The following is a 27,945-nucleotide window of genomic DNA, read 5'->3' as shown; positions in this document are numbered from 1 at the left end:
CGGAAATATTACATAGAATCTTCTGAAAACAGGAGTCACAACCACCCCTGCGGAGAGGCAGATGAGAGTAATTCATAGCTCACCAAGGCCTCTCTGCATCAAGTTCCCAGAATACCCACTGGATCTCTTCTGGGGCTCTGTGCCCCAGCCTCTCCCATCTTGATTTCATTATAAGGTGAAAGGGGGCTATAGTATTTGAAATCATTCTGGCCTCAAGAAATTTAAAGACACTGATGAGCAGAACATCCAAAACTTAAATAACTGTAACAAGGAAGCCAGCTGATCTTAACAAATTACTCAGCTAGTGAACTCAGCTAGGAGATGGGCTGACTCATCCTGGACATAAATTTCATTAAGGCTTCAAACAGGAATAAGGAGCATGATGATACCATTTTATAATCTAAGTTTACAAGAAGTTTACTGTCCAGATCGAGTACTGCTCAGACCTGCAGATAGCTTATTTCTAAAAGATCACCACCCACTGCAAGCAGCCACACGTCTCCACTCTTCCTTGTTTCTTTCTCGGTGTCAAAAACACCAATTTGACTTCTTCAGGAGGAATGGACAATCCAAGGTTACACAGGGAGCCTGAAGAAGAGGTTGAAAAGTCTAAAAATAGGAAATAAAGCAGGTGGGGAAGACAAAAGTTGTTTGTTTCTAATTCATTCTAAAACCCAAGACTGGCATTACCAATCCTTTCCCCCAGCCAAAGTCATCGAAGTATTAGCGAGGAGAACCTGGACACAGTCTGTGAAGGAAAGGGAGTTGACAGAAGCACTGCCCTGTGGATGACAGTCAAGGCGAGGGGAGGTAGCAGCTCGGTGGTTAATGACTAAGTGCCTGTGGAGCCTGCCCCTCTTCTTCTCCTGGCTTGGATCAACCTATGTAGATGCGATGGAAATCGTTGGCACCAAAGGCAGCGTTACACTTGGGACATTTGCGCTGGCGGGTATCATAGCGGGTCTTCACACACTCAAAGCAGAAAACGTGAAAACACTTGGTAAGGACAGCATCCTTTTTACGCATGTTGCAACATGGACAGGTCAGGCGTGCCTAGGAAAAAAAAGGAATCTGAGTCAGAGCAACCATAAAGGTTTATGACCCAAATGGCTCATGAAGAAGCAAACAGTAAGAAACTCCACAGAGCACTAAGATAATAATAGCACCACCCCCCACCCCACTACCAAGATAAACCGTTGTCTGGTTACTTTCACGTAAAGAAGGTCAGTATTTATTCTCCTAATTTGTTAGTAGGCCTACACACACACACACAGACACACACAGACACAGACACACACAGAGACACACACATCACTGAAGCAGTTTTTCTAACCTTGTAGTCCTTAATCTCCTCCATCAGAATCTCATCACATTTGGGTACATTGTCTGGTTTCTTCGTGGTCTCCAGCTTCCTTCGAAGTCTAGAGATGTCTTCCTGTGATGGGAGAGCATAACTGTTACTCCCTCAGACCTGCCATTTGTGAGAAAAATTAAAGGCTCCAACTTGAACTTCTGCTGTAGAAAGAAAGGACTTTCTGTCCTTTCATGTCTAATTATCTTCTAAGAATGTAGAGAATTACAAATGACAAACTATTTTCTTTAGTTTCAGAGCAAGCAACCATAATCATATCACCAAACTTCAGTTGTATCTAAGTGTATTCAATTCAGTTCTGTGAAAATCCAGTCAAAGAGTTTAGAGTGATTAAATTTTTTTAAAAAGGAAAATGATGAAAACTTGATAGGCCACTTTATTTGAAGGCAATTAATTTTAAGCAGAAGATAGACTGGATTGAAATTTACAGATTTACAGCTAAGACATCCTAAGAAACAGTAGATATGCAAAAAACAGAAAAATTGTAGAACTTTAAAATACTCTAAATTTTTTTACTGATAATTCTTTACGATTTCACTAACTCATTCATTTAAAAAAATAAGTACTGATTCCACACCCATTACATGGTAGGCACCATGATAGGCTTTAGGGATAATTTTCAGTGAAGAAAACAGACTCTGTCTTGTCACTCAAGGAGTTAAGTAGGAAATTACATACAACAGATCAGTGACTCTTAAAAACAAGTCTCTTCAGAGTCCAGAAAACCCCGAAAAGGCAAAAAGGGAAGGAAAAACAACTGACCTGGGCCCGTTTGAAATTGAACATATCTTTTTCTTTGGTGACACTGTTCTCTACAATCTCATCCTGAAAATCATGTAGCTTCTTCTGAGCCATCTCCAACTGTGCTTTGAGGTCATCTGCAAGCTGGGCTGCCTCCATTGCCTATGCGGGATGTATAAGTAACATCCTCTTATTAGAGTGAGAAAAAATATGAACCCAAGCCCAAGGAATAAAGTGAACCTGCAATTTCACCAGTGTCATACTTATTTGTTTGTCCGAAGACTAACCATCACATTAGACCCCAGAGTAACCCATCGTACCTTGCGTTTATTCATCTCCAACGCCTGGGTCCTAAGGCCCAGCTCCTTCTCCCCTGTGCCGATGTTGCTCTGCAACAGGTGCTCCTTCTCCTCCAGTTTCCTCACTACCTGTAACTGGGCATCAACCTCAGAAAAAGAAAGGAGCATTTTAACACAAACGGGAAAGAGAGAGAGAAAAAAAAAAACTGACCAAGCTCTGTTAATCCACAGGTCCATAAAAGAAACTCTTTAGAAATCTCGAGCTAATACTAATTCTATCCATGAACCCTTTGAATTACATACAAGACTAAGGCAATTTCTCATCCTAACAGTCAGAGGTAATCACATAGCCACTCTTACCATTTTTCATGCAGCTGTCCAGAAGTTTTTAAGATACATGGCACACGCACAAAAGACATACACATTTTTAACACAAAATGCATAAACAAATGAATCCCTTAGTGATATATTTTAGACAATTTTCTATATTGGCAGATTCACATTTGTTTAAACAGCTCTTTGTACTCCGCTGTATGAATGTATAATTTATTTACCAATACCCTAATCATATACATTAGTTTTTAGGGTTTTTTTTCCTACTATATAAAAAGTGCCACAATAATCATACTTTTACATGTATTTTCACGTAAAAAATGCTCTATTTCAACAGGATTCTGGAAACCTTTATTCATTCTAGTTACCTGAGTCTTCAGAGTCAAAACTTGGTCTGCCAGCTCCTCCTTCTCTTCTTTCAGCAGCTTATGGATCTGATTGGACTTGATACGCTCTGACATGAGCTTGAAGTTTGCATCATCCTTCTCCCTCAGCTGCTGCATCAAACGGATATTTTGCTCCTGCATATCTTCAAAGGCCTGGCCTGTGACGTCCATCTCAGAGAGGAGAGCTTCTTCTTCCTAAAATAAGAAAGAAGAACCTTCATTTTAATAAAATCTTCTAACTCCAAAGACGTGCACACAGGAAATTAAACGTGCTGAGTATTAATCTGGAAATAATCAAGTGACAGGGAGAGACAGTTTTTAAGAAGCTTAGTTCTTAGTCACTAGATTAGCCCTAGGAATACAGACCAACCTAGACAGCATACTAAAAAGCAGAGACATTACTTTGTCAACAAAGGTCCGTCTAGTCAAGGCTATGGTTTTTCAAGTAGTCATGTACGGATGGTGAGAGTTGGACTATAAAGAAAGCTGAGCGCAAAAGAATTGATGCTTTTGAGCTTTGGTGTTGGAGAAGACTCTTGAGAGTCCCTTGGACTGCAAGGAGATCCAACCAGTCCATCCTAAAGGAGATCAGTCCTGGGTGTGCACTGGAAGGACTAATGCTGAAGCTGAAACTCCAATACTTTGGCCAACTGATGTGAAAAGCTGACTCATTTGAAATGACCCTGATGCTAGGAAAGATTGGGGGCAGGAGGAGAAGGGGACAACAGAGGATAAGATGGGTGGATGGCATGACAGACTCAATGGACATGAGTTTCGGTAAACTGCAGGAGTTGGTGATGGACAGGGAGGCCTGGCGTGCTGCAGCTCATGGGGTCACAGTCGGACACAACTGAGCAACTGAACTGAACTGAGGAATACAGCAGAAGCCTTGTTATCTGAAACCGCTGGCACTGATTATTAGCCTGATACTCACTAGTTCATCTGTATCTGAAGGGAGCTGAGGCAGACAAAAATTATACAAACTGTTACCTAGCAAACTGATCAAGTAGGAGTTGGGTAAGAAAATTTCCACCATACAATCTCATATTTTCTCATACTTTTCCACAATTACAATACTAACTGTAATCTACAAACTTTCCAACATACTGAAAACATCTAAGTTTCATAACAATCTGATAGATGCAGAACAGTATACAAAAACAGTTTTAGTCTACATTTATCTTATTATAAATTATGAGCATCTTTTCATACATTTACGAGCCATTTATTTTTCTGTGAATTATTCATATCTTTGTTGTTGTTATTGTTTAGTTGCTAAGTTGTGTCTGACTATAAGCATCAGGCTCCTCTGTCGACAGGATTTCCCAGGCAAGAATACTGGAGTAGGTGGCCATTTCCTTCTGCAGGGAATCTTCCCAACCCAGGGATCAACCCCACATCTCCAGCATTACCAGGCAGGTACTTTACTGCTGAGCCACCAGGGAAGCCCCGATCATATCCTATGCCTATTCTATTGGGTTTTTGAGTTTCCTTCCCTATCATTTTTGGGGAAATTTTTTGTATATTAAAAAGATAAGCCTTTTTGTGAAGAGTTAGAAATATTTTTCCTGTTTGTCATTTATCCTTTGGCTTTGCCGCCAAGCATAAGTTTTCTGTGATTTTTTTCCATAAGTCAAAATTATCACTCTTTCATTTTTTTAAGCTTTTATTAATAGTTAAAAAGGTCTTCTCCACGTCAAATTAAAAAAAAAAAACTTATCTGTTTTCTTCTGGCTCTTTTATAGATTTCTTTAGCACAATATATAACATATATATATGTTTATATATATACATTTATATAACATACATATATGTTCCATTTGAGAGTTATCTTAGAATAACGTAGTGTTGAAATATATGTCCACTGTCTTTCCAATATGTTTTCCATTATGTTTTTGCCCTACCACATTTAATTATCTTCCTTTATTCTGTTGAGTTAAAACTTTTTCACACATATTAAACACCTATGTGTACTTCTGTCTATTTATGCAGATATATGATTTTTCTAACCATTTTTGGTATGTTAGTAAATTCATTGGGACTTAAAAATAAAGAAATATATGTTCCTTTGAGAAGGGGACAAGTCTCTACAGTGCTGTGACTCAGAAACTACCACAGTTAACATATGAGTCATTTATTTGTAAACTATTGGGGGAACATGTATTTCTTAGTTTCACATAACCATAATGTGTATAAAATTTTATATATTCATTATATCCCCTGATTCCAGCAAAAAAAGGACAGATTCCTCAATAAACAGTTTCTGAACAACTGGCTATCCATGTGATAATAAGAGTAAATTTCCTTCTTCTCAAATACACCAAACAAAGTAACTGAATGATGAAAGACTTCAATGTAAAAACAAACAAGCAAATACATAAGAGGAAAAAAATATTAACCAAAAAAAAAAAACCAAACTGGAATGACAGGATCAATTTCACTGTCAATTACTTACTTAAAAAGCAAAACTTACTTTAAAAAGCTCATTAAATAAAGAAAGTACGCCCACCTGCTTGGCCATGGCCAGCTTCTTCTGGAGGTATTCTATCTGCTCCTCTACTGCCCGGATCTTCCTTAAGGCATCTTCATCAGCCATTTTCTTATTCTCTTTTTTCTCCTTATCCTCCAGATCCTTGAGTCTTTGTCTTAAATCTTCCAACTATAGGAGGAAAGGAATCACACAAAAAGAAAAACAAAAAAGCTGTCACACAATTTCAAAAATCAATTAAATCTGTGCACAGATAGAGGGCCCATAAACACCAAAAGAACCTTTACAGAACTGTGAAAGGAGGCAAATGATACATCAGTGCGCTACATCTCAGCCCTGCTTTATTACCACTCCATTCCAATATCACATGCTTCTATAAGCAGCATTCTGGAAAACTGCAGATGTTCTTTCCTTTAAAATAGTAATTTCACCCTTTTTTTCTAGGCTCCCAAATTTTAAAAGCATAAGGCATTCTTTCCAAAAGTAATCAGAAGAAGAAAGTCAGTATTACCATGATTCATATGGCAAATAGGGGAGCAAAAAGTTTGAAAAGGCTACTCCTATTCCCCATAATTGTCTGATGGAAAATCTGGAAATCTCTATTTTAGATGGTCTTCTAAAGGGAAGAAAATGCTGCTAAGTTTTAAACACTAACTTTAAAGATAAAGAAACTACAACCTTCAGAAGTGTAAAGGAAAATCCCACAAATGAAGATTTCGATCAGAATGACAGTTAATGTCAGACCAGGTTACCTCTGCCTTAGACTTCTTCTCTGCTGCCATCAGCTGAACCTTGTCTCTCTGCTCCTTTGGGGCAGAGCGGTACATATCCAGCAACAGTTTCATCTCCTTTTGGCTCTCCTGTGCTTTCCTAGGATGAGGTGGTGGAGAGGAATGGTATAATGAGAAAACAAAGGGCATCAGATCAAGGGAATTTTGAATTGAGCGAATTATCTTAAACAGTTCTATTTTACACTTTATACAACACATCTAAAAGATAAAACTTTTGCAAAGACTATTAAGAGACTTCTGGACACACTCAAAGTATAGAAAAGTAAGTTGTATAAAGGAATCATTTCTCTCTTCAGACCGAATTCACCACCATAAAGTTATAAGATAAGCACTTGTGGCACTTCTTAAACAGGCAAAGTTCTGGGGACCCACTCTTAGAAACTGAGGTTCTGCAGTCTGGGATGCGGTCCAAGAATGTACTTTAAGTAAATCACTCAGATGATTCTGATACCATACTTGAGAAAAACAACAAAAACAACAACTCTGCCTCAAAGACAGCAAGAGGAAAAAAGAAAAAAAGGAGAAAATTCAGTTTAAAATATACCACTAATCCTAGATTTGACAGTTGAGTGATTAATCATCAGTTAAAGACTAAAACTTTATCTTACTAAACTTTCAAACCTCTTAACAGTCCTTTTTGAACGTTTTGAGGACAGTAGCCCCTCCAATCCAAACATCAATAAAGACTCAACTATGACCAATGCAGAGCAAGAAGGAACCAGTTCTACCAGCAAAGTTCCTGGTTGTGCAGGAGGAAGTGGGGGGTGATATGTGAGGTTATGGCAGTGTTTCTTGACTCAAAGGTCTGTCTTACTGTTTCACTGACTGCAGCAGTAAACTTCCTAGAAACCTCTTTAAATGATCTGATATATACACAAATTACTTCACCATCAGGCAAAGAGATCAATACTGTTCAAGTTATAGCCATACATATTCCACCTATTATAATTTAAATTATAATGAATGCCAACAACTTGCCCAAATCTAGTAAACAGCAGTAGTTAATGTCCAACAATTCTCATGAGTATTATCTCAATTGTGACATCCTTTTCCTTAATTTGATTCATGAGGAATAAGGCTGCAACAACAGGGTTTACTGAGACCTGATCACTGAACCGGACTATACAACAGCCATGCAGGCCATTGAAGTTGTCCACTTGATCAAGAACTGAGATCACATTAACTGTACACTTGGTTACAATGAAAATATTACAATTATTGAATAAGCCATGCCATCATTCAAGTACAACGTCCTAACCTTCACTTCAGAGTCAGAAACAGTTACTCTAAAAACATTGCTCTTACTTGAGTTCAATCTTCAATTGTTTGATAATTTCCGCTTCCTTTTTCCTTCCGTCATCATGTTTCCCTTTCTCTTTATCCTTAGCAGACTCTCTCTCTTTTTCTGACTCTTTTAGTTTCTGCTTCTCTCGTTCTCGCTCCTTCTCCTTCTCCCGCTCTCTTTCTCGCTCCCTCTCTTTCTCCCTCCTTTCCCGTTCTCGCTCTTCCTCATCGCGTTTGGACTTAATTTCGTTGACCTCCTCCTGAGATGCCTTCGATGCAGCAGACTGGGCGGCTAAGTCCTCAGGATCCTGTTTTGGCTCTGCAGGCTCGTCCTTAGGGTCCTCAGTACTGGACTGAGACTGCAGGAGGGCACTGCCACTGCGCAGCCGAGTCTGGGAGGGCAGAGGAAGGAAAGCAGCACACACACTTATGGTGACCACACTGTTCTCCTCACCCCAAGACAGCTTTGCAGACTTAGCTGTAAATAATACTTATCCTGCTCCTCCTGATTACTACCTTGTTCAGGTCAGACTGGGCTTCTCTCAGTTTCCGCTTATACCTTAGGACCTCCCCTTTCAGCTGGTGGTTGTGATTCTGGAGGCTACTGATGAGGTGGCGCATCTCCCGGTTTATGGGGCCTTAAATACAGCAACAGCAAAGTTAGGGAGAACTGGGACAAGGACAAAGGCACGAGGAAAGAAAGTGCAGAACACACGAGGGACTTCCAAGAAACAGGAAGAATTGTCAAAAGGAAGATTCGTTCTCAGAATATGGAAACAAAGCTGACCAACTTGAGTTAAAACACAAGCACCCAGTCTGAACACCAAAATGAATGCAGAATTCAAGTTCTTTAGGACTCCTGAGCTCCAGTTAGTACTAAAAATCCTGGTGACCACGCTGTCTTTCAAGGAAGGCACGTGCAGCAGAGCCGCAGGGTGGAGCCAGAGTAACGGTACCTGCTTGTTCATTGGCAGCAAGGGTCTGCTCGAATTCTATCCTCAGCATCTCATACTCCTTGCGGACCTGGGCCAGTGTATCTTCCAGCTGGATCACTTCCGTCCTCAGCTTCTTATGAAGACTAACTTCATCTCGCTACACACAGAAAAAGAAACCAAACATTCTTATCAAAATGAAGCAATGTCACCATGTTCTAGGACTACGTTTCCTAAATTTGACCTGTAAGGGTCTAAGAAGAAAAAAAGAAAATATCAAGAAAAGAGGGATTCATTCCAATTTAATCAATACATTCAATCAACACTTAGTGAGTACCAGAGAGCTGCACAATACTGATTTGAGAACTGGCAGGAGACTCAAGAAATACAGGAAATGGCTCCTAACTTTGACAGTATTACAATTTAGTTAGAGAACTAAAGAATTAAACAGTATATCAATAGTCAAGTAAGATATATTAAATTCATTTGGCAGACATATAGTAAATGACCAACTACCAGAAACATAAACTTAAAGGCTAAGGAAAATGCAGAAGTGAACACATAAATGAAAGTTTCTGCCTTAAAGAAAAATTATTTACATAGCCATGCAGCTTCTATACACGGTTCTCCCCCACGCACATAAGACTTCAGCCACACTAAACTATTTTTTTAAAACCTTTCTCCTTTTTCTATCTACCAGTAAGCTTGTATTTATCCTTAAGATTCACACTCCACTTTGGCAAGTGGAATCAGGGCAGGTCCACAGTCTAATCAGATGCTCCTTTATCACTGCTGTCACTCCTTTATCACTCCTTTATCACTCCTGTTTTGGACATGCTCTATTGCACCACACTGCATTCTACTGGATACTACTCTCCCCACGTGACTGTATGATCCCTGACGGCAGGATAGCCACCATCTACCAGAGTAAAGACCTACAGCCACTCTATAAATGTTTGCTGAATGAATAAAAAATTAACTGAGCAAAAAAGAGTAAAATTATAAAATTTATGAGGGAGAAAGCTTATACACAGAAGGAAAAGCTAGGCTGTTACCTCAATGAGCTCAACCTGACGTTGGTGGGTTCCCCTGGTGCCATGAAGCAGGGTCCGAGCCTCATCCAAGTGTGCTTTCAACTGTAGACTCTCATTGTACAGCACGGAGAACTGTGACTGCATGCAGCGATATTCTGGAGTCTCCTTGACCACTTCCTCCACTGCACTCCGTAATTCCACCTTAGGAGTGCCCGAAGGAAAGAAAAGTCAGAAGCAGAATCTAGGATGCTAGCCAGGGAAACAAAACTCTTAAACCCTCTGATGTCCTGTGCATCTGAGGCAAACTTTGTGAAATACATCTACCTATTCCTCTGGTTACATAGAATCCACCCCAAATCAATTTAGATCCTCCAAGAGGTAGTACCTGGTGCCTGCATTCTTCCACCTGAGGACTGTCCTAATTGATACATGGTGTACACTATGTGTCCAAGGACACTAGAAGAAATCAGTCAGATCTAGGGACAGGGAAGAGCACTATGAAATTTGTCAGGATATCTGTTTTAAGAAGATAGTTGAGGACACTGGTCTCTAATCTGTTCTCTTTGTAGACAGTCACAGAGAAAAATACTTTTGATATTGTATCAAAAATACTTATGCTTCTTCTAAGCAACTGTTAAATTATTCTAACACTTTGACAGATTCAACTCGGGCTGTTTGTGTTCTGTTTTTCATTTTTTCAGTTCAAACATCTTTATGCATATATCTACTTAGAAACGTATCGAATTATAAAAGACAAGTGGTTGCGACTGAAAGAGTGGTGGGAAGACTTTAGGAATCCATTTTCTTCCACCCAAGAACCATGGGAGAAAATTCTAATGGGCAGGTGTGAAAATCAACTGACCATCTGATCCTGTGGTCAGAATCACTGACCACAATTCCTTCTCTGTTTTGGTAGTTAGAAACTGCAGGGCTGAATCCTGTGGTACAATCTGGCAGAACTGACATGGGAGTGGCCAGAAGAAAGTACATATAAGCTTCTTGCATATGTCTTGTATACAAGCCCCATTTAAAAAATCCATTTTGGATCATCACCCTAGTTTACCCTACTCCTCATTTTTCTCCAAGGTCCTACATTAGAGCACTTTGATTTAGTCAATGTACCTTTGAAGGCTGCTTTAAATCCTTTTCAGAACAAGGCAGGATATAAATATTAAGTAACTAAATAATTGAATAGACAGATACAGCAACAAAACTTCTATTTTTCTCTTCCCTCATAAATTATGATGCTCTATGTTACACTTCATAAATGTGAGGTTATCAGCAAGAAGTTTTATTTTACTGCCCCTCAGAGCTGTGTCTCCTACCTTCAGTTTTTCATTTTGTGAAGTGACCTCCTCGAAGTCTTGCCGAAGTTTCTCCAGCTCACAGTGACGGTTCTGAGCCAACTCTTTGTTCTCCTCAAGCTCCGCATTCATTTCCTCAAACTGGAGAAAAGGAGGAAATAGCAAAATGAGACTAAAGAAAAGGAATTTCTAAACCACTCCCATTCCTAAGCTTCCATCTCCACTGATCCACTCTTCTAGTAAAAACCCACACTGTTACTTGTGAACACACTCCTAAGTACCTAACAACACCTGCTGCTGCTGTTGTTGAGATGCTAAGTAGTGTCTGACTTTTTCAACCCCTTTGGACTATAGTATAGCTTGCTAGGTTCCTCTGTCCAAGGGATTTCCCAAGCAAGAATGCTGGAGTGGGTTGCCACTTCCTTCTCCAGGGAATCTTCCCTACCCGGGGATCAAACCCACATCTCCTGCATTGCAGGCGGATTGCCCACCACTGCGACAGCAGGAAAGCCTAAGGCAATACCTGACACCAGGTCAAAAAAACACATTCTGAGGGCATCGCTGATTTTACCTTCCGGGCGTTGATTGTGATTGTGCCACCATAGAGACTGCTCCCTGCACCATACACTTTATAACCTTTTGAATTTACCTATGGAGAAGACAAAGATTCTTTAGTGAGAGACCCTAGAATTTTAGTCTGATAAGCAAAGTACTTTCAAACAAGCCTGTTTGTCCTCAAGTACTATTGATATTATCCAAGCCCATCCCTTCTGAGTAGACTCCTTAAAATGATTCCAGTCTTCAAACTATGAATAAAACAGCACTTGCCCGTTCTAAGACTTCTGCTAAGTGTCGGTTAAGTCGCTGTTCCCGCTTTCGAATTTTGTCAATATCCCACTGCAGGTCATCGATCATGGACTCCAGGACAGACACTCGTGACTCAGCTGTCTCCACTTTACTCTGCAACTTGGAAAACTGCATCCCCAAGAAAGGTGTTCAGAAAAATATACCGAAAATAAGACCAAGTTAGAAAAGGAATGCCTTAAATCCCAAATCCCACAGAATTAACCGTTTACTGTATCATTATAGAAAACATTTAAGTAAGAGATACTTCCCTTTCTTTCCAACATAGGAGGATAAAACTGAAATCACAGGTTCTTTCAACAGTTCTGGATTAGTCACAATCAAGAAAACTATAGAAGTCTCTAAGAACTCTCACAAGGAAAAGACTACCTAATATTTAGTAATTTTTATACCTCTGAGAAGCACCATTTCCCTATACAGACCACAAGCCCATCAGAAAATATGTGTTTTTTAAGAGGTAAAAGAGAACATCCTTCATTTTACCAGAAAAATATTTTAGGATATAAAAACTCAAAGATTTATTTAGAAAAGACAGTTATCTTTACCTTCAACCTTCCCTCCCCACATTCCCTCAAATGACAATCCAAAGAGAATGAAAGGAAAACTTCCATTCCCTTTTTCAAGCTGACCCCAGGGCAATCTAGAATTAGATGCTATAAAGATACAAAACTTTATGTTGTTCTCTGCTTACTTAGGAGCTATACATAGCTAGTGCTGTTTAATACTCTCAACACCAAACTCATACCTTTCACATCAATCTACGCATATCCTTGTGTTAGTTTTAAAATATGGCTCCAAAATTCTTTGACGGTCCTCCCAACAGCAGGTGAGGTCAACGTCCCCACTTGTTGAATCTGGGTCAATTTTGGTGACCCAGTGGAAATGATGCTACATAACTTCAAGATGTCTGAAAGGCCATGCAGATTCCACCTGGTATTCTGGAAACACTAATTCTCTTCCTCTAAGGAGAAGCCAACTGCCACATAAGAAGTCCAACTACCCTGAAACAGCCATGATGGGGAGGCAACACTCCAGTGGACGACTGAGGAGAGCTCTTAGCTGACAGGCTGTATCAACAGCCAGCCATGAGAGCCATCATGGACAAGAGGTCAGCTGAGCAAAGCACTGTGCCTCTCCAGCTTAGTATCGCTAAGGTTAGGGAAGGGCTGGTCAAGGAAGAAGACCTTCTCATCTTGGAAGCACCTAGTTTATACCTTAAAACATGAAAGTTATACTATTGTTTTTTTTTTACTACAATCCAGTTTCTTTATAAGCACCACTATACTACAACCAAGACCTTTTAGAACTCACACCCAAAAAAGATGTCCTTTTCATTATAGGGGACTGGAATGCAAAAGTAGGAAGTCAAGAAACACCTGGAGTAACAGGCAAATTTGGCCTTGGAATATGGAATGAAGGAGGGCAAAGACTAATAGAGTTTTGCCAAGAAAATAGACTGGTCATAGCAAACACCCTCTTTCAACAACACAAGAGAAGACTCTCACATGGACATCATCAGATGGTCAACACCAAAATCATATGGATTATATTCTTTGCAGCAAAAGATGGAGAAGCTCTGTACACTCAACAAAAACAAGACCAGGAGCTGACTGTGGCTCAGATCATGAACTCCTTATTGCCAAATTCAGACTTAAACTGAAGAAAGTAGGGAAAACCACTAGACCATTCAGGTATGACCTAAATCAAATCCCTTATGATTATACAGTGGAAATGAGAAATAGATTTGAGGCCCTAGATCTGATAGATAGAGTGTCTGATGAACTATGGACTGAGGTTCGTGACATTGTACAGGAGACAGGGATCAAGACCATCCCCATGGAAAAGAAATGCAAAAAAGTAAAATGGCTGTCTGAGGAGGCCTTACAAATAGCTGTGAAAAGAAGAGAAGCGAAAAGCAAAGGAGAAAAGAAAAGATGTAAGCATCTGAATGCAGAGTTCCAAAGAATAGCAAGAAGAGATAAGACAGCCTTCCTCAGTGATCAATGCAAAGAAATAGAGGCAAACAACAGAATGGGAGAGACTGGAGATCTCTTCAAGAAAATCAGAGATACCAAGGGAACATTTCAAGCAAAGATGGGCTTGATAAAGGACAGAAATGGTATGGACCTAACGGAAGCAGAAGATATTAAGAAGAGGTGGCAAGAATACACAGAAGAACTGTACAAAAAAGAGCTTCACGACCAAGATGATCATGATGGTGTGATCACTCACCTAGAGCCAGACATCCTGGAATGTGAAGTCAAGTGGGCCTTAGAAAGCATCACTACGAACAAAGCTAGCAGAGGTGATGGAATTCCAGTGGAGCTATTTCAAATCCTGAAAGATGATGCTGTGAAAGTGCTGCACTCAATATGCCAGCAAATTTGGAAAACTCAGCAGTGGCCACAGGACTGGAAAAGGTCAGTTTTCATTCCAATCCCAAAGAAAGGCAATGCCAAAGAATGCTCAAACTACCCCACAATTGTACTCATCTCACAGGCTAGTAAAGTAATGCTCAAAATTCTCCAAGCCAGGCTTCAGCAATATGTGAACTGTGAACTTCCTGATGTTCAAGCTGGTTTTAGAAAAGGCAGAGGAACCAGAGATCAAATTGCCAACATCCGCTGGATCATTGAAAAAGCAAGAGAGTTCCAGAAAAACATCTATTTCTGCTTTATTGACTATGCCAAAGCCTGTGACTGTGTGGATCACAACAAAATGTGGAAAATTCTTCAAGAAATGGGAATACCAGACCACCTGACCTGCCTCTTGAGAAATCTGTATGCAGGTCAGGAAGCAACAGTTAGAACTGGACATGGAACAACAGACTGTTTCCAAATAGGAAAAGGAGTATGTCAAGGTTGTATATTGTCACCCTGTTTATTTAACTTCTATGCAGAGTCCATCATGAGAAACGCTGGTTGGAAGAAACACAAGCTGGAATCAAGATTGCTGGGAGAAATATCAATAACCTCAGATATGCAGATGACACCACCCTTATGGCAGAAAGTGAAGAGGAACCAAAAAGCCTCTTGATGAAAGGGAAAATGGAGAGTCAAAAAGTTGGCTTAAAGCTCAACATTCAGAAAACTAAGATCATGGCATCTGGTCTCATCACTTCATGGGAAATAAGATGGGGAAACAGTGGAAACAGTGTCAGACTTTATTTTTTTGGGCTCCAAAATCACTGCAGATGGTGACTGCAGCCATGAAATTAAAAGACGCTTACTCCTTGGAAGAAAAGTTATGACCAATCTAGACAGCATTTTGAAAAGCAGAGACATTACTTTGCCAACAAAGGTCCGTCTAGTCAAGGCTATGGTTTTTCCTGTGGTCATGTATGGATGTGAGAGTTGGACTGTGAAGAAGGCTGAGCTCCAAAGAATTGACGCTTTTGAACTGTGGTGTTGGAGAAGACTCTTGAGAGTTCCTTGGACTCCAAGGAGATCCAACCAGTCCATTCTGAAGGAGATCAACCCTGGGATTTCTTTGGAAGGAAAGATGCTAAAGCTGAAGCTCCAGTACTTTGGCCACCTCATGCGAAGAGTTGACTCATTGGAAAAGACTCTGATGCTGGGAAGGACTGGGGGCAGGAGAAGGGGATGACAGAAAATGAGATGGCTGGATGGCATCACTGACTCGATGGATGTGAGTCTGAGTGAACTCCGGGAGTTGGTGATGGACAGGGAGGCCCGGCATGCTGCGATTCATGGGGTCACAAAGAGTCGGACACGACTGAGTGACTGAACTGAACTGATACTACAACCCCTTTGAAGGCTGATGAGAAGTATGATTAAACTTCCCAGGTAATTCCCATGCAACCAGCCCATCGTGTACCTTGGCACTGGAGTTTCAGAAACAGGGTATAATGAAGAACATGGGCTTTAAAGTTAAACAGACCGACATCTGAATCACAGTCCAATCACTTTCTGGCTGTATGCTCTCAGACCAGTCACCGATTTCTCTGAAAGTGTTTCCTTAGCCATAAGATGAGAGCTATTTGACCATGGGAGATAACACTCATAAACTACCTAAGTGCCAGGCACTAAATACATGGTAACTATTAATTTATAAGCATAAGAGTTGGGTGGCCCAACTAAGGTAGGTCAAATTTCAAAACAAGGCTTATCACCACTTTGTCTCAGTCATTTTACATAAATAAACACCCAAATCTTGACACAGTTTGCTTATGGCACTATGTGTGTCCAAGTTTGGACTAAAAACCCACATTTCTCAAGTTCACAGATCATCATAAATACAGTATTTCTTACTCTTTCTTTCTCAGATAAATTTCCACCAACCCATTCCTCAGTAACATTGTACATGGGTTTTGGACTAATTTAATATTTGAGGGTTTGCTGTGTTGTTTTGCAAAACTTCATGATGGCAATTCTTCCTAAAAACTAAAATCCTATAATGTCTATTTAAACAAAGTCAAGGAGAAACATTCGATTCCTTCCTTCCCTTAAACCTTTCCTCGGGTTTTGATTTCTCAGAGCTGGTTGCTTTAACCTGCCCTTCAAAATATCAAAGCAGGCTTTCCAGAGTAAGGTGACCTTTAAAGCACTCAGTACTCTGAGTCAACGCCTGGCACAGCCCACTGGAAACCGCCACCTGCTTTCTGGTCAGGTACCTCCTGAGACATGGTGCAATGCTTCTCCTGAAGGAGGTCTGTCAGTTCTTGGAGCCTCGTGTTCTCTTGTGCAAGGAAGGAATTCAGCTCCTGCACTGCTTCCTCCACCATCAGATTGTCTGAGGGAGAAGAACTGTACTTTAGTTTAGCAGCTAAGGTGTCACATTTTACAACTGTCTATCCCGACAAAGTATTCACGTGCGAGCTCACTTCACTTTCCTGGAAACTTCAAGAAATAGCTGGCTTTTAAGATCTTCCCATGACAGATTAAGTACCCAGGCTTGCTTAGAGGGCTTAGTCCTTATTAAAGCCCTTGCTTAAGAAAATCAGTCAACCTTGTGCTTCTGCAGAGGTAGACAGAGGCAAGGTCACATAACGCCCATCCCTTTCTATGAAACCAAAATGCCTTGTGAAAAAAAATGGAGGGGGTCCTATAACTTTATTCAGATAAGGAACGGTCACCCCCAAAAACTGCATTTTAGACTTGTAGACAAGACAGAGTATCTCTAATCAGTCTCAGACTTAATAGTAGTAAAATTCTGTTTTCTAAGGCTATCACAAATTCCTGCTGCTGCTGCTGCTAAGTCGCTTCAGTCATGTCCAACTCTGTGCGACCTCACAGACAGCAGCCCACCGTCCCTGGGATTCTCCAGGCAAGAACACTGGAGTGGGTTGCCATTTCCTTCTCCAATGCATGAAAGTGAAAAGTGAAAGTGAAGTCGCGCAGTCGTGTCCCACTCTTAGCGACCCCATGGACTGCAGCCTACCAGGCTCCTCAGTCCATGGGATTTTCCAGGCAAGAGTACTGGAGTGGGGTGCCATCGCCTTCTCCGATCACAAATTCCTAGTATTCACTAATAGAGACATGAAGCCTCTCCCTATTGGCAGAGAAGGGAAGGGCACAGCAGAGAGCAGCAATTTCACTGTTCAAATGGGCATCTATAAAATCATGAAGAATAAAGACAAGAACATAGGATTACTTATCATATTCTGGAATACTATGCTAGATGTACTCTGGAGACTCAAGAATTGAAATGTATAGTGTTATTTACAAAGAAGGAAGTACACCTATAGAACTTAACATACCAAATTAGTATGTTTAAAATTAGAGTCATAAATACTATAGCTGAAATCCTCTCAGGTGATACTGACCTGATACTCTCAGGTGATATACTGACCCTAGAGACAGTTATCAGGAAATAAAACTGGCATCACTCTTAGAAATGTTACACAGGTCAGTCATGTGGTGGTTTTCATGGTTTTCAACCAAGATTACCTGTCACCATCACCTGGAGAACCTTTAAAATTAGATACTTACCTAGGACTCGTCCTATACCTACTAAATAAGAATACACATGGGCAGGGCCAAAAAACAGTATGTGCCAAAAACTCTCAAGAGTGATTCTGATTCAAAACCTAAGGTAAGAACTTGGGGCTGAATTTTAGTCCTCTTAATATCCTAAGATATTGAGAACAGGGCCCAGAATATAATAAGAGCTCAATAAACATTTAGGGACTTAATAAACAAGCTGATAAATGTAATTCTATTGAATCAAGCGCCAAATAAACATGAGGGAAAAATGAACGGCCAAAAGTTAGAGTTGATGCTACAATTCACACTTCACGCATCTTCGTCTATTAGAACATTCAGCTAATCAATGGCAACCATCTTTCATGTTATAAATAATAGCAGCTTAGCAGTTTGTAACTTGTACTGAATGTTTTTACTTTTTACCTTGACTTCTACCTTAAAATGCATGCCATCAAAAGGCATAATTTTAAAGTACCATTTAATCCACTACTCTTTTCAGTTCCTTTTTAAACAAAGTAATTCCTTTCTTGATATTCATTTATAAAATCAAGTTTATCAGTGACACAGTCTCTGCATATGTCATTCTGTCTGATATCCACGTGCATATTGTTAAATAATACCTCCTAACTATTCAAGTAGAGCTAAGGGAGAAAGAAGTAACATACAACTCAGCTTACATTAGATGACAGGGAAGATTTATAGCCATTCATTCACCATTATATAAGCTCCAACTAGACACCAGAAACAGGGCAAGAAAATGGAGAAACAAAGAGTGAGGCACCAAGAGGCATAGCTGGGAACACACAAGGTAGATATAACATATGAGCACAAAAGTCTGGGAGGACACAAAGAATACTATTTACAACGGCTATCTCTGGAAAAGTAAGATGGGAGGACTTTTGTGACTTCTGATTTGCATATCTTAAAACAAGTATCCGTTATAAATAATAAAATACAGAAACACACACACTATTAGAAAAACAAAAACTTTTGACCACAAAATTTTACCAAGTCCTTAATATGCCTCTCCTTCTAATTCTATTGATTAACTTGGCCTAAGTATCTTTAAAAACAAAATTACAGAGTAAGAAAATTCTTATTTTTCCCAGCCAGTGATTCAACCTCCATTATATTTGAAATATCTCTCTCAGAAATGAAAGGTTAAACATCTTAATGATAATCAGAGAAATTAAAATATTACAACTAGACCATGATTATTATTTAAAGGACATTTAATAAGATGTAACCTAGCTACACAAGTACTTAACTACATTATACAAATGTAAGTTTCTGTATTAACCCTGAATAGTAACATAAAATAGAAGTTTTATTTCAAATAGACATTTTTCCATTCATGTATCTTGTTTTACCTTTTTAAACATTGAGATCTAACAATTCTAAAACCTGAGCCAACTTTGTTTGAAAATAACAAGAGGTAAAAGAAAAACAAAAAAAACAAGAACAGATTAAAACTGACTTTAAGACGTTTAATTAAAAGTAAAGATATAAGTTTGAAAATAATAATAATGTGTAAGTTTGAAAACTACAAACTCACACACAAAAGTGAGTTCCTCTTCCTCCCCCTCTGCTCCCCATCTCTCGGGTTTTGCCTCACCTCCACTGTTCAGCTTCCGTGATAAGAGCTCCACCTTTTCTTGCAGTTTATCATAGACGGTCACAATCTGGGACACCGCTCGGCGGGAGGACTCCACGCGCTCCTGCAGCTGAGATTCCATCTCTTCACTGGAACTGCTGGCCAAAGTAGCAAGGAAAGAGAAAGCTGGCTCTTGCCCTTCCCCTGAGGACACAGGGGGAAAAAAGAAGCCCCTAAAATTATAAAACTGCAAATATCAAAATCTACTTTTTCCCCTCAGATGGAGAGCCTCAAAGCGAAGCCCTACTTCAAACACCCGGAAAGCATGCAGCGGTAAACTTGTCACGAACACTCACCTCTCTCCCGGTCATCTTTCCGTTCTTGATTGCTATCAGAGTCTGGTTCTGGCTCGGGCACAACAAGGGCTTTTCTCTCTGTGAGTAGGTCTCCCAAACCTTGCTCCAGATCATAACGCTTAAGGATGATACGGATGTTTTCATCAAACTAGAGCAGAGGGGGTACAGTTATGAAGATACAAAAGGAAGCAACTTTGGAAATAAAGAGAAGGCTAAGGAGAACTACAATGCTCAAACCAAAACCGGAGTAAATTAACAAGCTACTACCTGACTCCAGTACCGGTTGACAATCAATAGTGAGGCATCATCAGTGGCCTGTCTTCGTTCCAGTTTTTCAATATGTTCACGGAGTTCATCTTCGATGGCCTGCCGTTGATCCAGCATTTCTGCCAGTTTGCGATTTTTGGTTTGCAGTGTTCGAATGTCTAACTCCTCCTGCCCCAGGAAACCAATCTTATTAATCTCCATAAAGAAATTAAACATATCAGCTGTTAAACTCAACAAGGGCTAATAAGTGGATAAGAAGTAACAGCAGAAGAAATAAATACATGTCTGTTACGATTGGAGGAAAAAATGACATACACAAATACACTAGAATCTTGACCTCAGCTCACTGTGCTAGTCACATGTACACATACAGAATACTGCTACTGGGAGGCTCCACCATCCAGCCAGGTCACCCTCTACCCCAATCAGTCATCTGTCTCCTAAGGACTGCTCTTCATTCATCCAAGACTTTGCCAACCAAGTTCTTCTGTATCCCAGTCCCTGTCACTACATCTAGTGACTTCAATATACATTTGGACATGTCCACAAGTGCACGAGCCATCTAATCCTCTAGCATCTAGACTGTTAGCATTTTGAATTCCTTAACTTCAATGACTACCTCCATCACTGTGCCAGACATTTCAAAAGCCATAGCCTAGACTTCTGTCATATCTGGAACTGTGCCACATCTGAAATCTTTAATTCCAACTTCCCATTCCCTGAATCTTCCATTCCCTGATATCTTCCTGGATACCTCATGACCTTATCCTAACATATTAGGCTTCATCTGGACTCCAAAATATTGAGTTTTCTCCTTTCTCCTCTGTCTCCACTATCTTCCATACCTTGACTATACCCTATTGTATATTCCTTCACACTCCAGCTTACTGGGCTCCTCAAGTTCTCGACCTTTAATCTTTTTGTTCTATTTCTGCACACAAACCCCAGTCTGAATCAATCCACGTATTGGACTCCTCCATTCCTACACCCAGTATGATGAGACTTCTAGATAAGGTCATTTAACTAGAGAGACTGGCACCTTTATAAAGTGAGTTCTAACCTGAACAGATTTCATCATTTGTCCAAAAATGTTTCTTTCTTTAACAAGTGAACTAGCTCCTATTCTACATCGAAGCAAAGTCAAACTACGAAACCCTATCTGCTCTCAAATCACACTAAGCAGGTGACTTTGCTTCCTATTTTAAAGAGAAAATAGAAGCCATCAGATGGAAAGTTCTTCAATTCCCCATCTCCTAGATCCATTCACACAGTTTGCCAACCTATGCCCATACTCTAAAACCTCAACTTGTGCTCAGGATCAGGCTCTCTTTTGTTTCTGCAAAAATGTCACTCGATCAATAACAGTGTACCCCTCTCAGGACCTTTAACCTCTCTCTGAGGAGAAACTGATAGGGGTTCGGGGGGGTAGCGAGTAGGTAGGAAGAACCTCAGGCAAAAAAACAGCATGTTGAAAAGATTATGCTTTTACTTTACTAGAAATTAATGACTATTTTAAAGTAAGAATCATTTATTAGAGCACCAATTTCACGTTTCCCTTTAATTTTCTATTTGATTAAACATTCTTGATACACCAAAATAGTCAACAGTTTCCCAACTGTACCAGCTTATGAATACTATTAATAAATGACATCTTTAACTTTTCTGAATATCACCTTCCCCTTCTTACTCCACCTGAAACCTGGATGAGAACATTGTTTCCCTACAGGCTTTTCCAGTGGTGGTTGTTTCTCTCCCACACCCTTTGAAGCCCTGGGCCTGGAAACAGGCAGGTGTCCTCCTTATTCTCCACTGCCACTTCTAAGCCGCTATCTATTTGCTCCCTAAAACCTCCTAGCTTTGCAGATCATGCCAGTGGTCTGGACCACCCACCACCCTGCCTTGCTGCACTCATCTACAAATGCCCACGTCACTTCTCCACATTTCCTGAAGATTTAGCACCTGACATGTCATCACTCTCTCCAATCCTACTCATGCTGTACTTCTTACTAATTTCAATTCCCATATAGATGATCTTTCTTGAATCTCAGATCCTGTAACCTGACTTCATCTCCTCCAAAGATCTTGTCCTTTAGCTCCCTCGGCCACCAAACTCCTAATTAGTCTTAGTCTTAGACTTAGCTATACTTGGATGTTCTCTATAAACTCAATTTCCAACACCTCATTCTCCACAATTTTGTAGCTCACTCTCTCTAGGTTTCTGACTCCATCCACTCTTCAGCAACTCCAGGATCTACACTCCAATGGTCCTACACCTTCATCCTAAACCTATGTCCTTCACTCCTCTTACTCCCTTGCTTCCTTCTTAATCAAACTTAAATTCCGTGACTAGTCACACTGTTTTATAACCTTCTCCTCCCTTATTCTATATGTGCCTGCTAAAAACCCCAAACTCGGTAGTGTCCAATTCTCCACCTATATCCATGAAGCTGAATGTGACTAACAAAATAAATAAATAAATAAAGCACCATGCTGACTGGCCTTAGTTTAAACTCAAGTGGGTTCTCAGTGCTGTCCAGCAACTCTACCCCATCTCTCTAGTCCATTCTCTCTTCAAGATGACTACTTCGTACCTTCTCCTGTCTCTTCACACCTCCAAAACTTTCTCCCCCATCCTCACTCTCAGATGAGTCTTGCTTCTGATTTCACTGAAAAAAAACAGAAGCAATCAGAAAAGCATGTCCACATCTATTACCCACAAGCCCAACTACTGACCTACTTATATTTGAACCCACATCCCTTGTGTTCCTCTCCTAGTTAAGGCCCCATCCCTGCCTTGTGCGTTATATTACATTCTCTCTTCTGTTGAAGAGAGAGAACAGAACCAGTAACTGCTTTCTCTCTCTCCTACATCATCAAGTTTATGCTTAGTTGCTCAGTTGTGTTCGACTCTTTGTGACTCCATGGACTGTAGCCCACCAGGCTCGTCTGTCCATGGGGATTCTCCAGGCAGGAATACTGGAATAGGCAGCCATGCTCTCCTCCAGGATCAAATTTATCCTATCAAATCATTTCACCAATAAATAAAAATGCCATATTTCCTACTTTAAAAACACAAAAAACAAAAACTTCCCTCAACCCCCAATTTCCCTCGGGCTGAGGTCCCATTTTCTTGGTTCTTTACATCAACACTCCTCCAAAGCAACATCTCTACCTCTTTCCCCTAATTCTTCCCCTCACACATTCTCTTAAGCTCACTGTAATCAGGCTGCCGTTGCCACCATTCCACCAATGCAGTTCTTGTCGAGTCTCCAGTGTAATTTCTATTACTAAATCTAAAGTCTCAGTCCTCCCCTTTCTCAACCCATCAGGAGCCCCTGATCAACTCCTTCTTGAAACTCTTTCTTCCTTTGGCCTCTGGGATCCCGCCCTCCCTCTTCTCCTCCTACCTCAGCGGCCCCTCTTTGGTCAGCCTCTTCTCATCTCCTTGACATGAAGTGTTGCTGCTCCAGGGCCCGGTTCTCAGACTTCTTTACCTATGCTTGTCCCTTACAGGAGAGCCTATAGTCTCATGGATTTAAATTCCATCTACAATGCTTCAGAAATGTTCAGCTTTAGCCGAGACCTCTCCACAGGCTGCAGATCACCTCATCCAACTACCTGTTCACTCATAGGTCTAATAAATACTTCAGACTTATAGTCCAATATCAAACTTATGACTGCTCCCCCACAGCTCCCCAAAATCTGCTCCTTTCATATACCTCCCTAGCTCAGCTTGTGAAAACTCCATACTTCTAAAATCCTGGGCTCATCTTGCCTCCTTTCTTTCATACCCTTCATCCAATCCACGAACAAATCATGTTGACACTATCTTCACAATGGCCTGAGCCACTGTGATCCTTCATCAAGATTATTGCAACAGTCTTCTACATACAGCAGACACTTTTTCATCCTATGCCAGACTTCAGCACAGCTCTGGTGGACAGCTCCAGTCACACCACCAGTGTTCCCACTTGAAGCAAACCATGCAGTCTCCAAGTTTTTTGTTCCACAATCTCAGCTGGTTTACCACAGAAACCTTGAAGTGCAGAAGAGAAGTTATTGCCTTCAAGGGCAACTGTCAACCAGCTGGGGCAGGATCAGTGGATATCTGCCCCAGCTCCCCACCCTTAGAGAGGAAGAATAGGAGGGAGGAGAAAGACAAGGAATGAGGGAACAATTTTGTTAACTGAACTCCTTCTTATAAACTTAGCTCCCTTATAATCTGTTTTCAAAACCTAAGTCAGAGCATGTTACTTCCCTGCTTAAAACCTTCCAGTGGCTCCTTACTGCCTTCTGGATAAAGTCCTAATTGGGATGCGTGTTTTGTGCATCCCTTAGCATATGTAGTTATCTCTGGGAAGAGCCCATTTTTCACTCTATCATAACAGTCTGTTCTTTTCTCAGTGCCAACCTACAAACTGAAGTCCAGGAGCTGTCCTTAGTGTAAAGCACAGTGTCTGGCAAATAACAGATGCTCAACAAATATTTATGTTTATTGAATGAAAAAATGTCCCTCGGATGCATGATGTGAGACAGTGCCAAGACAAAATCACCTGGTGGCAACAGGAGGCTGATGAATCCCAGACAGCAAACCCAGAAACAATGCTTCATCAATAATTTACTCTGAATGTTCCTATTACTCTCTGATCCTCAATTTCAAAAAGTAGATATGGTTTTGTAGGCTATACAAATGTAAAGCATTTTTACACCATATCCCTATGATTAAGTTCCAAAATACAGACTCCTTACCTATTACAGTGAGTTTATTATGGTGTCTAATGGACATATAACATTGCTATAAGTTTTTGGTGTATAACTGTCTAAAAAAATTGACAACTCCATAACAATAAGGAAGATATCTATTTCACTCACCATTATAGACACAATATCTGGCCCAATAAAAACTATTAATAGAGCACATATACTGAGTACTTACCATGTTAAAAAGTAACGTTCCTTAACAGGAACCCTTTCATTTCCTCCTCTCAAAACCCCAATGAGGTAGATACTATGATTACATTTTACAGACAAGGAAATAAGAAGGCACTCTCTCAATGATTGATTTTGCTACACTGCCTCTTAGTACCTGGCCCCTTAGTTCCCAATGAATGAAAAATCAGTGTATAGCTTCCCACTGCTAAATAACTACAATCAATGCTGAATCTGGCACCAGACTCTTCAAAGAATATGAATATACTTTTAAAAACAAAGATCAAATGTCATTATATTTCTTTTTCAGAAATGAGCAACACATCATTTCATCTACTTTTGGCTGTTTTATCTCCCTCTTCTTTTCAAATCAACTTCCCTTACTCCAAAAGGCTTCCATAATTATTACTTCTAGGTTGCAACTGAAAGAAGAAAAGCACACTCTCATAGCATTATTTCCACATACCGTTGAAGAGACACCCCCAAGTTTAATTGTTTCCACTGTGGTCCCTGAATCTTCAACAGCTGTCTTCTTCTCTGGAGGCACAGATGTGCCAGGCTCTCCAGCTGCTCTTTTATTTCCAATTCCTGACATCGTGGCACAAGATGATAGCTGTTTTCCTGGAGAGAAAAAAAATCTTAGGTAAGATAGGCAAGGAGAGCAACTAGAGTCGATCTATGATGTAAAAACTAGCAACTTTTCCTGTCAATCCTTTAACCCGGGTCCATTAATTTCACACTTAGCAACATGATCCTCAGGTTCCTCTTGGAAAGAGAAAAGTAAATTGTGAAGTAAGAGTCGCAGCTGAATTTACAGAACTACAAAGTTCTAAATAGGATGCTACTAAAATACAAGATAACAGGCAAAGGATGAAGAAACTTAGAAAATTTTCAGGCATCTCATTTCCTGAAATGCCAACATCTGAAAATATAGTTTAATTTAGAAATATAGAAAATCAGTTAATTATACAGTGTTGGGAGAATCAGAGAGCTGGAAGAGACCTGGGAGATGTCTACTTTATTAATACTGAACAAGCCATATATCATCTCTGAGCCTCAATTTCCTAAAGCAGAAATAACAACAGTATATGTTTCCTATGCTCCTCATAAGGAATGAATAAGTACAGAAAGACTTTAGCATAAGGCCGAACACGAAGCATGCACTCAGCAATGCTAACTCTCCTTTTTATATTTGCAGTTTCCCTATTTCTAAACGCTCTCCCCACGAATTTGTGTCACCCTAGAGAAGCTAGATCTGGGTGTGAATCCCAGTACTAACTCTTAGAGAGCCGTGCTGCCTTGGAAAGGAATTCTTGATATGCACAATGCAAGTGACCACATACTGTCTCTGCCCTACTCGCCTCCCAAGGTTTCGGAGCTCAAAAGAAGCGGAATAGATGCTAAAGCACTTTGCTACTGAAGGTATCAGCCCTGCCATCACCGAGACGACACTCAACTCCGCTTCCAACTGAAGCTCCAGGAGAAGGGTATCGGTGGCAGCAACCTGAGTGGGACCTCGCCTGGAGAGAGAGGAGGAGGACAATGGCCTCAATCCGACTCCAGAGGGGCCAAGGACCCCAGCCTTCGGAGAGGCCAATTACAGGCCTGGGAGAGGGAGGCCTTGGAGCGGAAGAGGGTGGGGATACCCGTTGCCCGCTGAGTCCCGTCCCGCCCTTGGCCGAGATCTAACCTGAGTTCTTCCAACTTGCGCCGCCCGGGAGTGGAACGCGGGGCAGTTATTCACCAAGGTCCGCGTAGCCCTCCCACCTCTCACCCCTAACCCGCAAGTGAAGATCCAGCGAAGCTTCCGGGAGGCGGGGCCAAGGGGAGGAAGAAGGGAAAGAAAGGAGGAAGTAGCTTCAATCTGACAGCGAGAAGGACAAGACTCAACCGGGCGGAAGTGACACGCATCGAGGGCGCCCCGCTTCCGGAAGTAAGTGCGGTCTAGCAGCTCTTGGGTACCCGGCGGCCGCTTTGTAGAGGCCTCGCTGACGTCAGAGGAAACGTCCCAGATTTTTTTCCTGTTTGTTAACCATTGCTACTGCGACCTGTTTTTCTTTCTTTATTTTTTTTTTTTACTATGAATAGTGAAAATTGCTCAGTCGTGTTCGACCCTTTGTGACCCCATGAACTATACAGTCCATGGAATTCTCCAGGCCAAAATACTGGAGTGGGTAGCCGTTCCCTTCTCCAGGACATCGAACCAGTTAGTCTCCCGCACTGCAGGCGGATTCTTTACCAGCTGAGCCACCAGGGAAGCCCTTAAGCGTCCCCCCTCCTTTTTTTTTTTAACTGAGTACCTTTTGTTTACAGTGCCTATTGTTCTGTTACCTATTATTGGTTCTGCTCAGACTGGCGATTGGATAATGGCGCCGTCAATCTCCAGGGGAAAGGACTAAGTTTCAGACACCTCGGAAAAATTACTGTGAGCCCCTTTTTGCTGAAATGAAAAGTTCTGGAGAAAACCCAAGAGATTCGGTGAGTTTAGAAGGTTGTGGCTATTACAGGGAAATGTATGACAGCTCTGTCTACACATTAAAATCACTTGGGGAGTTTGGGGTCCCTCTTGTGTAGGGCCTGGGCATCCACATTTTATAAAAAAAAAAAAAACACATTTCCCAACCCTCCCCCACCCCCACTGGATTCTGATGTGCAAACGGGATGGACAGTTACTACCTTTGTGTATCTTTTCAACAAGAAATTGACCAGGGAATAGATAAACAAATCAATAAGTTGATTCTGATCTTAACACTCGTCTATTTTAAGCTAACTAAGCATTGATTTTTTAGTTAATAACAAACTGCTATTTTCCACTCAATTAAACTGAATGTGTTTTAATGATAGGAAGGTAATCAAACTAATTTATTGATGAAAAGCTGTATGCCTCACAGAGGTATAAAAAACTACCCAGTAAAGTCAGAATGTAAACAGTGGGAAACAAGCGTTCATGTTTCCTGATACTAGAACACTTTGCCCAGCGGTAGAGGCAACTGGCTCCAAATGAACTCTTCGGGTGAAGCAGAAGC

At 40.8% G+C, this 27,945-nt stretch overlaps 1 protein-coding gene across 1 annotated transcript; it reads right to left on the bottom strand.

The window, feature by feature from the left end:
- On the bottom strand, window positions 1-26,707 carry RNF20 (ring finger protein 20). Its single transcript, XM_052644702.1, has 20 exons — window positions 26,610-26,707; window positions 25,386-25,540; window positions 19,991-20,158; window positions 19,724-19,871; window positions 19,389-19,571; window positions 16,462-16,580; window positions 11,793-11,939; window positions 11,536-11,613; window positions 10,986-11,105; window positions 9,682-9,861; window positions 8,651-8,786; window positions 8,211-8,332; window positions 7,716-8,086; window positions 6,372-6,489; window positions 5,641-5,790; window positions 3,114-3,326; window positions 2,434-2,559; window positions 2,135-2,275; window positions 1,334-1,435; window positions 1-1,053 (listed from the first exon to the last, which is right to left on the bottom strand). Exons 2-20 carry the CDS (start codon window positions 25,512-25,514, stop codon window positions 877-879), a joined length of 2,928 nt encoding a protein of 975 aa, XP_052500662.1. The 5' UTR covers window positions 25,515-25,540; window positions 26,610-26,707; the 3' UTR covers window positions 1-876.
- Window positions 26,708-27,945: the final 1,238 nt, after the last annotated feature.

This window comes from Budorcas taxicolor, chromosome 8 (assembly GCF_023091745.1).
Source record: "Budorcas taxicolor isolate Tak-1 chromosome 8, Takin1.1, whole genome shotgun sequence".
Classification (NCBI taxonomy): Eukaryota; Metazoa; Chordata; class Mammalia; order Artiodactyla; family Bovidae; genus Budorcas; species Budorcas taxicolor.
This window is presented reverse-complemented; position numbering and strand designations above follow the sequence as displayed.